The 13043-nt window shown below is 39.8% G+C and overlaps 1 protein-coding gene across 2 annotated transcripts in view; it reads left to right on the plus strand.

Annotated features, from left to right (window-relative positions):
- Nucleotides 1-9870, plus strand: part of atp6v1ab (ATPase H+ transporting V1 subunit Ab) — a 32331-nt gene extending 22461 nt beyond the window's left edge. For both annotated transcript variants that reach the window (XM_072578080.1, XM_072578079.1), the window contains exons 12-15: nucleotides 1885-2088; nucleotides 3062-3156; nucleotides 4788-4959; nucleotides 6582-9870. In XM_072578080.1, coding sequence (XP_072434181.1) covers nucleotides 1885-2088; nucleotides 3062-3156; nucleotides 4788-4959; nucleotides 6582-6674 — 564 coding nt within the window. In that variant the 3' untranslated portion in view covers nucleotides 6675-9870. The remainder of the gene's footprint in view (nucleotides 1-1884; nucleotides 2089-3061; nucleotides 3157-4787; nucleotides 4960-6581) is intronic.
- Nucleotides 9871-13043: the final 3173 nt, after the last annotated feature.

Consider the following 13043-nt stretch of genomic DNA (forward strand, 5'->3'; position numbering starts at 1 on the left):
CAATAAAATGCTTTCCTGCAATACTGAAGTTGTATGCAACGAAACAACTATTTGAATATCATGTGTAAGCACCACTGAAATCCTCCTTCACAATTTCTTCATTGTAATCTTACCACTGAATGGCATCCTGAGTTATTCAGCAACTTAAACCAGGTACAGTGACTTGGAGAAACAATCTCTTTAAATTCTTGTTTATCCATTTCACTTTGGTCCATTTCTACATGTGAATGAGTAATAAAAAATGGTTTGTACCAGAATAACTTTGACTATTGAAGCAGTGCATATAGCCCAAAGAGAAGGGAGCAAATGGAAATAACTGGCCAAGCTCAGAAATGAGTTGCAACTGCCAACATGTAGCAAGGCCAGCGTCTACTAGGCACCCTAATACGATGCAAATAGTCTCAAGTCACCTCAGCCATTTACAGACAGTGTGTTTGGTCCAGGTGGGACCTTTTTGTTTTCCCGAGCTGTTTTTCCAATAACATGCCTAGACAGGGAGAATTTGCAGGATGGAATCTGGCTTGTTCTCATGCCCTTTGTTTTTTTTTAATCAGTACCTCTACTCATCACCTCTCCAAATTGCAGTTTAATGTCATTGATCGAGCAATCCAGTGCCCAGGCTCTGGCAACATGGGTTTGAAATTCACCATAGCAGATGGAGCAATTTGAATTCGATACAAATGTGGAATTAAGGAAAGTAAAGTAATAATGACCATGTAACTCTATCAATTGTCTTAAAAACCCATCTGATTCACATGCATCCTTTTAGGGAGGAAATTGCCATCCTTACTGGCCTACATGCCTTTTAGCTGTGTGCTTTACTCTTAATTGCCCTTTGGTCATCTAGGGATGAGTAATCGTGGTGTAATCAGCGATGTCTGCATCCTGTGAAGTATGAAAGTTGTCACTTTGTGAAATATTGGTTCTGTAGGATCTCCCTTATCTGGAATAGGGAGTGATTTAGCTCCATTGGCTGGACAGCTGGCTTGATGTAGCATGATGCTAACTGTACAGCTTCAGTTCCTCCATCAGCTGAGGTTACCAGGAAGGTCCCACCTTGTCAACTGCACTCCTTGCCTGAGGCATGGTGACCCTCAGGTTAAATTCTATAAAGTCCTGAATTAGGGAAATTGGAAGATTGGAGATTGATTGTACTTTTACTTCCCTGGTAAGAGAAACAGCTAGCGTTTTGAGTCCAACATGACTATTCTTTAGAACTCTAACTGAAGAGTCTTATCAGACTCTAAACATACCCTGTGTTTCTCTCTCCACAGATGCTACCAGACCTGCTGACTTTCTCCATTTTGTTTTTGTTTCACTGTACAGCATCCACAGTGTTTGTTTCTTCTCCTGTTTATAGATGTTATCTTCTATCATGACTCATTCACTCTCCTTTCTGAGCCAAAGGTTGCTCAAGTCCCACTATAGAGTCCATGCTGGTGGACTCCTAGAAGTCTAACAGTAAGAGTACGTGAGTAGTCCAGTTCCTGGAAGAACTGCGGTCTATCCTTCCAGTTTATCTACATCCTCGCCACCAAGTGGCAATGCGATGCAGTCAGGACAAAAGTATTGGCTGCTTTCTCTCATTTACTCCTGTTCTGTTTTCACATTGTTACTCCCTCCCTCAGCCTCTTTCATGATCTTGCCTGCTCCCATTCACTGTTCTTCCCACCTTCCCTAACTTGCACCCTATTTCTCCAGACACCCACCCCTACACCACACTTCACAGGAATGAAGAGCTTGGGCAAAGGTGACTGCATTACTGAAGAAAGTTAAAGATGAGGCAGTGCAAGTTAAGACTTTGAGGAGAGTTGTCAGCATCCTTTTTTTTTAAAAAGGAAATGAAACATTTTGATCACAAACTATCTTCTCTGTTTAACCAAGGTGTTTTGGGGGTTGGATAAGAAGTTGGCACAGCGCAAGCACTTTCCTTCAGTCAACTGGTTGATCAGTTACAGTAAGTACACACGTGCTCTGGACGAATACTATGATAAGCACTTCCCTGAATTTGTGCCATTGAGGACCAAAGCTAAAGAGATCCTGCAGGAAGAAGAGGACCTAGCAGAAATTGTCCAGCTTGTTGGAAAAGTGAGTATGCTGCTTTTAATTTTTATATGCCTCATTGTTAGTGGAAAACATCACGTTGCTCAATCCTTTTCATTTGCAAAACCAGACTGGAACAGACACCAGAAGTATAGCCACCTACTTCATTCTTAAATGTTTTCAAACACCACTTCCTATTGATTCTCGATGCACAAACTTGCTCATGCAACAGGCTGCAGCTACTTAGGTCCTAATCTCTAGAACTCTCTCCTTTAGTCTGACACACTCTCTACTTTAAAATGCTTCTTAAAACCTCCCTTTCAGTCACCTAGCCTAATGGATCTGTATTTGCTTCATTTTATCCAGCACTCCTGTGAAGTTCTTTGGAAAATCTTTCTTTGTACATTTCTATTATGGTAAAAGCACTGATTTTGAGGTTGACTGTATTAACCTGTTGCAGTATATTTTTCCTTCATTGTGCAGTTGTTTTTCAAGTTTGCAGCTTTGCTGAGATTAACAAAAACAGTACAAGCTTGTCCAGACTTAATTTGGCACAGCATCTTTTGGTTAGCCTTGCAGCTCTACCCCAATCCAGCTCTTGAACACAGAATTTAAGCAAACAGTTTGTCATTCCGAGAGCATTAAACTAAGGCCCTGGCTGGTCATTCAGATGGACACAAGGTTTCATGGCATAACAGCAAAAGCACAAAGTTCTATGGCATCCTAGTCAATGTTTTTTCCTCAACAACACCTCTTTTAAAAAACCTACAAACCTCACCTGCCTGAGTTCTATCTCTGTATTTGTTAATGCAGACACTGTAACTGGGTATGGATATGAATTGTGCCTTTTGTTGTACTATTGTTGAATGCAGCTTTTGATATGTGGGTTGCAAGGTTCTTTGGTATGTCTTCACTGTACAGATAATATTGAAAGCTAAATCTGGGACTGTTAATGGAAGAGTGACGGCAGATTATTTGGTTTGGTTACTCATTTGAAGTATCTTAAATTTTTGTACAGGCATCCCTGGCAGAGACTGACAAAATAACTTTGGAGGTTGCAAAATTGATTAAGGATGATTTCCTGCAACAGAATGGATATACACCCTACGACCGGTGAATGCTCTCCCATGCTTTTCCTCTCCCACTAAGCACACGCTCTATTATCTATTTTGATGTGAAAATTGTTTATCTAGAGGATTGTTAATACTTACAGCTATTTCTGCTACAGTTATGGAAATATTTGGTTGGATACATACTGGTTCCACTTGTAGGATAGAGCAAAGTAGAGACCAGTAATATCTTTTAGATATTCAACAAGGTATCAAATAGGGAATTCTGAAAAAGCTTCATATCCCATGAAATGTGATTTCAGTTCTTTACCCAGAGTGGTAAACATTTAGAACTCCCTTCCATAGGGATGGGCTGAGATAAATAGAAAAGATTCATTTAACTGGAAGCTGGACAAACAAGGAAAAAGGGAATGGAAGGATATGTTGACAAGGTGATATCAAGTAGAAGACTTGTGTCAATCTTAAGCATTAGCATTGACTGAGCTGAAAGGTCTGTTTGTATGCTGTGTATTGTGTTAAGGGAGTGTTAGTGATGAATTGAGTTTGTGGTAGTATTTGTCGTCCTCTCCTGAGTCCTTCTGTGCTAATAGAATCTGTAGGAACTTTATATATCACTCTAAATATATGGTCACTGTAGCCTCATAAAGATTATGAAAAACAATAGTATACTATGAAACAAAGCCAAAATTACTGCAGAAACTGCACAGGTCTAGCAGCTTCAGTGGAAAGTACACCGAGCTAACTCTTTGAGCTCAGTGACACTTTAACAGTGAGGAAGGGTCATTGGACCTGAAACACTAATTCTGCTTTCTCTTCACAGATGTTGCCAGACCTGATGAGTTTCTTCAGTTTTTGTTTTCGTTTTTCAGATTTCCACATTCCTCAAGTTTTTGTTTTTAGTACCCTAATGAATTCTCCTTAGTGGCGTGTGGAAATGAATTGCATTTTGAGAACTTGAGAGTAAGTGTTTGCAGTGTGGACATGCTCAGGTCACTGGTTAGTCTCTTCTGCTGGCAGAGGCAAATATTTTAGGCATTGATTTGATGTAGTTGGGAGGAGGGAAATGGAAAGTTAGCAATTGTGGCGCATAAAGGTGTCACGTTCATCATATTAAGACAGACAGTCTGATTAAGTGTATAACCTCTTCCTAGTGCTCTCTTTCAGGTTAGTTCCCTGGAGAATGTGTATGGATAATGGAATATTTGAGAATTTTTTTTGAGGGGGATCTGAATAGTTTTAAAAGTAGGGAACAGGTTTATGCCAATGCACAAGAGTTTGCATGAGTGTGTCTAAGAATGTGGTTGTGTATTCAGTTTTTGGGCTGTTTCAGACTGTTGTGGGGGGAAAGGGTTCAAGTAACTGTGGTGAATAGGTATGTCGATTTGAGGGTAGTGGAAGGTTAGAATTTAAAGCCTTGAGTTATGCACAGTAAAGAATTGCATGATTTCCTCATCCTTTATGTTTCTTGAGTGGATGGATTTAATGGAAGTGTGTCAGAGGAGATGGCTGGTGTTGGTGAGAAACTTCGGAGTTCTTGCACTCTGCAGAGATGCTTGTAGATATGGTAAACTTGCTGAACTTTACTTCAAACTTAGTTTGCAAAGCATAATCCAGAATATCAAATGTGTTTTCTGTTGTATTCTGACAAAACTATCTGCTCTTCCCCACCCTTAGATTTTGCCCATTCTACAAAACTGTCGGTATGCTATCAAATATGATCGGCTTCTACGATATGGCTCGGCATGCTGTTGAGTCAACTGCTCAAAGTGATAACAAGATTACATGGTCGATTATCCGTGAGCACATGGGCGAGATATTGTACAAGCTGAGTTCCATGAAGTTCAAGGTAATGGTTTAGAATAAGCAAGATGCTAGGTCTTTCTATCTCAAGCTCTCTGCTGGTCACCTGCTGAATATATGATGGAAAGGAATTAAAAACTAGTCTCACTCATAGAATCCTTATAGTTCAGAAATAGGCCATTCAGCCCATCAAGTCTCTCTAACCCCCTGATGAGTATCCCAACCAGGTCCAGCTGCCTGCCCTATCCCTGTAATCTCATTTACCCAGGCTAATCTGCACATCATTGTACTGAGAGGAAGCCAGAGTATTTGGAGGAGCCCACACAGACATGGGAAGTTTGACTGACTGTGTGGAGTTTGCACAGTGTCACACAGCAGGGAAATGGACCCTTTGGTCCAATTCAGTCCCTGCCAAACGTAATCCCAAACTAAACTAATTCCACCTGCCTGCTCTTGGCCTCCTCCTTTCCTATTCATGCACTTATCCAACTGTCTTTAAATATTGTAATTGTACCCACATCTACCATTTCTTCAGGAAGTTTATACCACACGAACCACCCTCTCAACAAAAAAAAGTATTTGCCCCTTGTGTGTGTTAACTCTATCTCCTCTTGCCTTCAAGACTAGTAGGCACATTTTTAAAGTCCAAGGGAAAAGCCAACTACCACTAACTCTATCCATTCCCTGCATTATTTAATACATTTCTAAAAAGTTGCCTCTCCAGTTTTTCAGACTAGAGGCCTGTGACCAGCAATTACCACCTTTTGAAACTGATTAAGAGGAGTTGCAATAACTGAAAAATGTGGTATTTCTTGGACAGATTGGTCATTTTTAGGGGATATGAAGAATGTAGGACATTTCCCGTTTCTAGTTTTCAAAGCATCTCCAAATGTGCAAGTTACACATTGCACAATTAAGTACAAAATAAAAGACTATAATTTGAATAACAACATTATGCCACCTCTTGCCTTCAGCACCCTTCACTCCTGATATTTTACCAGCTGCCATACAAGCTGTCCAGCTTCCTTGTGAAATTTGAATCAGTGTTTTAATCTGGGCCTGTTCCCCATTGAACTTGGCTGAAGACAACCTAACTTTTTTTTTTCTTTTAAGCTTCTGTATCCCAGAGATGCAAAGGATTCTTCTGTATTTTTGGGATGGCGTCAAACCCCTCAGGTTTAATGTTGAATCAGCAGTACTACCAGATGTTAGTCTTGGTATTGTTTTGATTCTTCAGTGGATATGGTTTTCCAGTGTAATCCTAGAAAAATCCATAAATCAAAATTAGTATACTGTATACATTCATGCAGTAGTCTAATTTTTAGACTATTTTTCAAGGTTCCATTTATAGGGTCGGCTATTACATGGGCACTAATTTTGAGGGGATGAAAATCATGCTGCACTTTGCAATATCATGTTATTAGCAGAAGTCAATTTGATTGCTCAACTAATCCCAGGTAAAGATGAAAAGCAATGAATTGTGGTAATTGTAATTACCAGATAAAAGCAAGAGAAACCAGAATGAATGACTGGTAATAAATAAAATTAATGTACCAGTATGAAAATTTAACATGTCAAAGATTCACTGAGGGGAATCTAAGATGGTCAGGCTTCTAGATTGCCACCTTGCTTGTTGCAATTACATTGATCTGATTGATTTCTTTCCAGGACCCAGTCAAGGATGGAGAGGCAAAAATCAAAGCAGACTACTTGCAACTCTTTGAAGACATGCAAACAGCATTCCGTTCTCTAGAAGACTAAAGCCAGTTATTTCTGAGAATACAACAAACCAAGCCCAGTTTGCCCAGTATTTATAGCTGTTTTGTTTTGTTTTTTTTTTTGGTTTTCTCACATTCCTTTTCTACATTTAACATAACTGTTTTGGTGTATTTGATGTACAGTCATTGGCTCACCATTCCAACAAAGTTTGATAGGCCTAGTTTATTTGGAATGTCTTTCTACAAGTGTGAAATCTGCTTACTACTTGTGAAAACAAATGTCAGTATTGTGTCTCTGCCATAACTGGTATTGTACACCCTTCGTTTCCTGCAACTAACAGGTCAAGTTCATGTTTAAACTATTGCAGAAACAAGTGTGACCACCTTGCTTTATTTTTTCAATGTAAGTCAATGGCCAATACGCATTAAGGTGCCCATGTCTACATTGCCGTAGTGTATATATTAAAAATAGCTACCTGCACTATTGTAATCATTAAAGCTTTAGCCTTATCTTTGGATTTTCATCAACTGAATCCAAAACATTCAGAAGTAATCCTGTTTTGGCATGAAGTAGTGTCAAGTTTAAAATGATTCTTGATATGTGAAGAAACTCTGACTTTGCCAGAGCACAGCAGTCATAGGGAGGGGGATTGCAACAATACCCTCTCAAATCTTAATAGCATCACCAGCACTGGTGCTGATGGACACTGATGACATACATGCAAACTTTAGTTAGTTTTTGTTAGGTTTTTCATTAGTGTAGGAAAGAGCTGAAGCAATCCTTGAAACACCAAATGTCAACCTTGTAACAAAGGCAGAAATACCTACTTTGCTGTAGGCTCTGGTGGACGGGTTAAACAAGCTTTTGCATAACTGGGCATAAAGCTCTTGATTTGTCTTTGTCCTAGAACTGCCCATATTTTGATAACTCTGATTTAGATGGTGAAACTCCAGAGTAACAGCTTTCTAACTTAAACTAAAAATTTTCTGAATGTCAATCCTTTGGAGGTTTGCAATTAGAAGCAAGCATTTTCATCCTAGTGAAATCAGCGAGCTAAGTTCCTGGCTGTCATTGCAGGGGAAAGTCAACTTGTGATTTCCGTACATGAGTTTGTGAAAAACGCACTTTTTTTTTTTGGATGGTGAAACTCTTTTCCCGGGAGTTTGTTTGTAGCAAGGGGGGAATTCAGAATGCTCTCTTTGGGTACTGTTCCATATTCAGATTGTAGTGTATGAACCTAAGTCGCTTTGAGAAGTATAGTTGGTCGGAAATGTGTTTAACATTAATTTTATTTTTGCTTTCCTACTTAAAATAGTTATGTAGAAAGTTACATACAGATTAATCTGGGCGAGCAAACTGAATCAGTGAAATTGAAAAAGAATTGTCACAATGAGGAAGAATGTATTGGAACTAAGTTTATAATTGAGGAAAATGTTCATGTGAAATTTAAAATCCAGAAAGATGAGTTCAAGGAGGGAGTTTGAAATATTCAGAGCCTTTATATGATTTAGGGTACCTGGCAGTGTTACCAGTTCAAATGTTGGATGAGGTGATGCTTCTGTTGGGTTTTTCTACATTTTTGGTCTCAATCATTGACCTGCAGCTGCCAAGAGCATGTCTCCAATCATTAGCCCAAAATATTGACCTTTTTTCTTTCTTAAATCAATTCTGCATTGTGAAGTGTGATTGCTGTGTGGTTGGAACACAACATTGTGGGATATCAGTGACCTAGTTTGTCTATTTGTACTTTTGCTGGATCACCTATTATAGGATATTTCATTAACTGGCTCAAGTTACCTTCCAGGAGTTTAGATTGTCTAATTTGCATTCAGTTTGTCTCATGTGAGTTCACGGTTTAGCTGTTGTCAGAAAAGCATACAAAGTTTCATATTAATTGCATTACTATTTAGTTAGGTGTCATTTAAAACATTCAGCATGGATAATTAAAATTTTCTGTTCTCATGGGGGTGCAACTGATGACCCTGGCTAATAATGGATTGTTTGGCTTTATACCTTATTTCATATTCCACTGACTTTTTAAAATTATCGTTATGTTGCCCATAGTGTGGTTACGATTGGTAATATGGCTGGAGGAGATTGGGTGAAATTTGTAAATGTGAAGCAGTAGTCTGTAGGAAAAGCAAGAATATATCAAAGCTCTGCCCCAGCACACTACTTGGATTGAGGAAAGTGCACCTTAGTTTTGTTTGGAAATATTCACTACTTAATAGTGCACTAATATAGTACTAGTGCATTTTAGAATGTCTTTAACCTCTTTATTTTTTGAAATCTCATTTTCCTGCACTAAGCTTAGGTTTACTGTCCTAATTATTTGTCTTCTATGATTAAGGCCATGGCAATACACTAAGACTAGTCCCAGTTAAATAAATTATCCAATAAACCTAATTTAGGTGGTGGTAAATCTATTGGGTTATCAATATTTGAGATTTCTAGCTTTTCGCATTTGATCTGATTTATGACCATTTTGAGCTGGCAAATATAGATCAAAGCAAGCTAGTTTCTAGTGATCCAACTTTAAGATACAACTATTGCACAGTTAGTACCGTGAAAATTGGAAAGTAGTTGGCATTTTTTTATTAAACTTCATTGGAGAAGTCGGACAGTTCAGTTTGTCAGATGCAGTAGTTTAGTTATCTAGCTTCAAACCACAGAATGATTCATTCTGACTGAGGAAAAGCAAAGGCATTTAGTCTGTTCGTAAATTTATTTTGAATTTTATTCTTTAGCACTTCCAAATAGCATTTCATCCCAAAAATAAAGTTTGAATACTCTCAAATAACACATCAAAATTATTCAAAGAAAGCAACGCAGTGGAAATCTGCCTGGTCTCTATTTAGCAGTGCCTGGAATGTTAGAGCTTTAACAAAAAAAAGCATCTGGAGCTGTAATCTGCAGCAAATGAAAGACAATCTACACATCTGGAACTTTCAATGGTTTCTTCAAATAACATTTTCACATGTTTGTGTGTAATTCTGCTTCCAGTTCTGTGGAAATGGGCATTCCCTCTGATCAAATTCATGTTAAAAGCCTTGTAATGCAGCAATTTACAATGAAATGTGGGTGTAATTAATTATCTTGCTGTAAAAGGTATTAGAATATATTGGGAATTAAAGCAGTGATGCAACTGTACATTGTGATTAATGTAAAGGCAATAATTCAAGTTGTATTTTTCCAGTTTTGGTAAATTTCACCTTTCAGTAAATGATTTGTGTGCACAGATGGTTAGTTTTCATATTTGTTGAGTCATTGTGCAAAATTATAAGAAAAATAAAAACTAAAAGTTGTAGTGATGTCCAGTGATCAGTGGTGACATTTTAAGGGCCCGAGAAATTGACTCTTGTGTCTCTACTACTTAACCATCTCCAAAGGTTCAGTAGAATCTCAGTTGTAGCTGAAATTATTAACATGCTGTTTGATGCCACACGATCTTGTGGTATTGAAGCAGAAGTGGGCTAATTTGTTCAGTGATGGAGCAGACTAAATGAGATTATGGCTGATCCAGTAATCCTAAACTCCCCTTCCCTGCCTTTTCCATTTTCCTTAATTACCCTGCTGATGTTTATATTTTTAAAAAGTCTCTGTCTTGAACATACCTAACAGCCCAGCCTCAACAGCCTTCTCCAGTGAAGAATTCCACAGATTCACTACCATCTGAGATGCACTACTACCTCCCCCGGCCAAATCAGCCTTAAATAGGTAACCCTTATTTAGAGGATAGGTCCTTTTTTTTTTGTTCCTTTTTCTCCCCCACAAGGGGAAAACAACTTCTGCAACAACTAGTTTCAATAAGGTATCATCTTCTAAAATCCAATGAGTACCAGCATAATGTACTTGACCTGTCTTTGGTTTTTTAAAAAAAAAATCCCTCTGCCTGGAATAACTGAAATTTAGCTTCTCTAGATATCCTCCATTCCTCTATTTGTTTAGACCAGGGGACTAAAACTCTTTGCAGATCTTTTAGGTATGGTCGAACTAATTCCTTGTGTACCTTTTTGTGAAACTTTAAAATATTTTTGTATTCTATTCCCTTGAAATAAAGGGCAACATTCACTTCACTTTCCCAATTACTTGCTGAATCTGGATGCTAGCTTTTTGTGCTCCATGCAAGAGACCCCCCTCCCAAAAATTCCTGTGGCAGCATTGAGGTCTTTCAATTTAAATAACATAAAGCTGCTTTTTTTTTTCCCTTCTACCACTTTTCTTAATCACTTAGTATGCTATCCCCATGGTCTCCTATTTAGTTGCCTAATGTGTTATGTGATCAATGTGGATTTCATGTAAGGTTGGGTGGTCCAAAGGCAGGAGAAGAGGCATCCTTCCTGCAGGAGTTGGATGGTTAGGGATTGGCAGTGGAGGTGGCCCAAGACCTGCATGTTTTTGGCAGAGTGGGAGGGAGAGTGGAAGTGTTTGGCCACGGGTGGTTGGTGCAGGTGTCCCAGAGATATTCTGAATCCCCAATGCAAGGGAGACTTCAGCGGAAGCAATAGATACAGTAAATGACATGTGGAAGTGCAGGTAAAACTTTGGATGTGGAAGGCTCCTTTGGGGCCGAGGACAAAGGTGTAGGCACAGCTATTATTCCTGCGCTGGTAGGGGAAGGTGCAAGGAGGAGAGGATGGGTTAGTATGTGTGGACCTGACAATAGGGTTGTGGAGGGAATGATCTTTATGGAAAGCAAATCAGGGAGGGAAATATATCTCTGGTGCTGGGGTCTGTTTGTAGGTGGTGGAAAGGGCAGAGGATGATGCGATGTAAATGGAGGTTGGTGGCGTGGAAGGTGAGGACTGGTGGGCGGGCCTCTGTCTTGTGTGGTTGGATGGGTGGGGTTCAAAGACAGAGGTGCAGGAAGTGGATGAGATGTGCTGGAGGGTGTCATCAACCACGTGGGAGGCGAAATTGTGGACTTTAAAGGGGGCGGCTATCTGGTGGAATTGGGTCCTCATGGGAGCAGATGCAGTGGAGATGGAGGAATTGGGAATAAGGGATCGCATTTTTACAGGAGGCAAGGTGGGAGGAGGTGTAGTCCAGATTTCCCTCCCCACCCCTATCTTCTTTCCGTAAAGACCATTCCCTCCATGACTCCCTCGTCAGGTCCACACCTCCCAACAACCCACTCTCCCCTCCCACCATCTTCCCCTGCCACTGCAGGAATTATGAAACCTGTGCCCACACCTCCCCCCTCACCTTCGTCCAAGACCCCCAAATGAGCCTTCCACATCCATCAAAGTTTTACCTATACTTCCACACGTTATTTATTGTATCTGTTGCTCCTGATGCTGTCTCCTTTATGTTGGGGAGAACAGACACCTTTTCGCAGACCGCTTTAGGGAACATCTCTGGAACACCTGCACCAACCAACCCCATCACACATGGCTAAACACTTCAAATCCCCTCCCACTCCACCAAGGGCGTGCAGGATCTGGTCCGCCTCCATCGTCATTCCCTAACCTGGAGGTTGATACCTAGAGGAAGAACGTCTTATCTTCCACCTCGGGACCCTCCAACCCCATGGCGTAAATGTGGAATTCACAAGTTTCCTTATTTCCCCTCCTCCCACCTTATCCCAGTTCCAACCTTCCAACATGATATCGCCTCATAATGTGTCCTACCAGTTCATCTTCCTTCCCAACTATCCGCTTGACCCTCCTCTCTGACATATCACCATTATTCCCAACTCTATCTACCGATCACACTCTCAGCCACCTTTCTTCTTTCTCTTCTTTCCCCCACCCCCCCCCCCCCCCAACCCCCACTCCACTCCCATTTATCTCACCACCCCTTGGCTCACAGCCTTCATTCATGATGAAGGGCATTTGCCTGAAACGTTGATTCTCCTGCTCCTCAGATGCTGCCTGACCTGCTGTGCTTTTCCAGCATAACACTCAAAGACATAAAGAGACACCTTGTATCTATTATTTATTCCTTATGCACCATTCAGTTATAGAAAAGGAATTTGTTTCAGAAATTGGAAAATCACTGCTAATATATTATTGCTCTAATGATTACCTCAATCTTGGAACTGGTATCCTGTGCTAAAGACAGACTTCTGCCTGTGTGGAAACTGTCAGAATAATTCAAACTTAGGGAAAGAACTGTCATTTGCAAATTTGTGTATGAGATGTGAATAATCAGCAATGTAAGATGAAATAAAGGCATTTATGAAGAAAGATATGAAAGGAAGACAGCCTAGTCCTGCTCCTAATTCTTATGCCCCAACTCTCGTTCAAATACATAGTTTATCCTTAATATGTATGGGGTGTTATTCTTGTGCCAGGAATTAATTGTCTGTCTTAAAATGGCTCTATTACTGGTAAACTGGAAAAATATTTTTGCTGTTAATTTAGTTAAATAATCCTGGTACACTCCATAATGGAATTGTAACAATGTGCT

Source organism: Chiloscyllium punctatum, chromosome 9 (genome assembly GCF_047496795.1).
Source record: "Chiloscyllium punctatum isolate Juve2018m chromosome 9, sChiPun1.3, whole genome shotgun sequence".
NCBI classification, from domain to species: domain Eukaryota; kingdom Metazoa; phylum Chordata; class Chondrichthyes; order Orectolobiformes; family Hemiscylliidae; genus Chiloscyllium; species Chiloscyllium punctatum.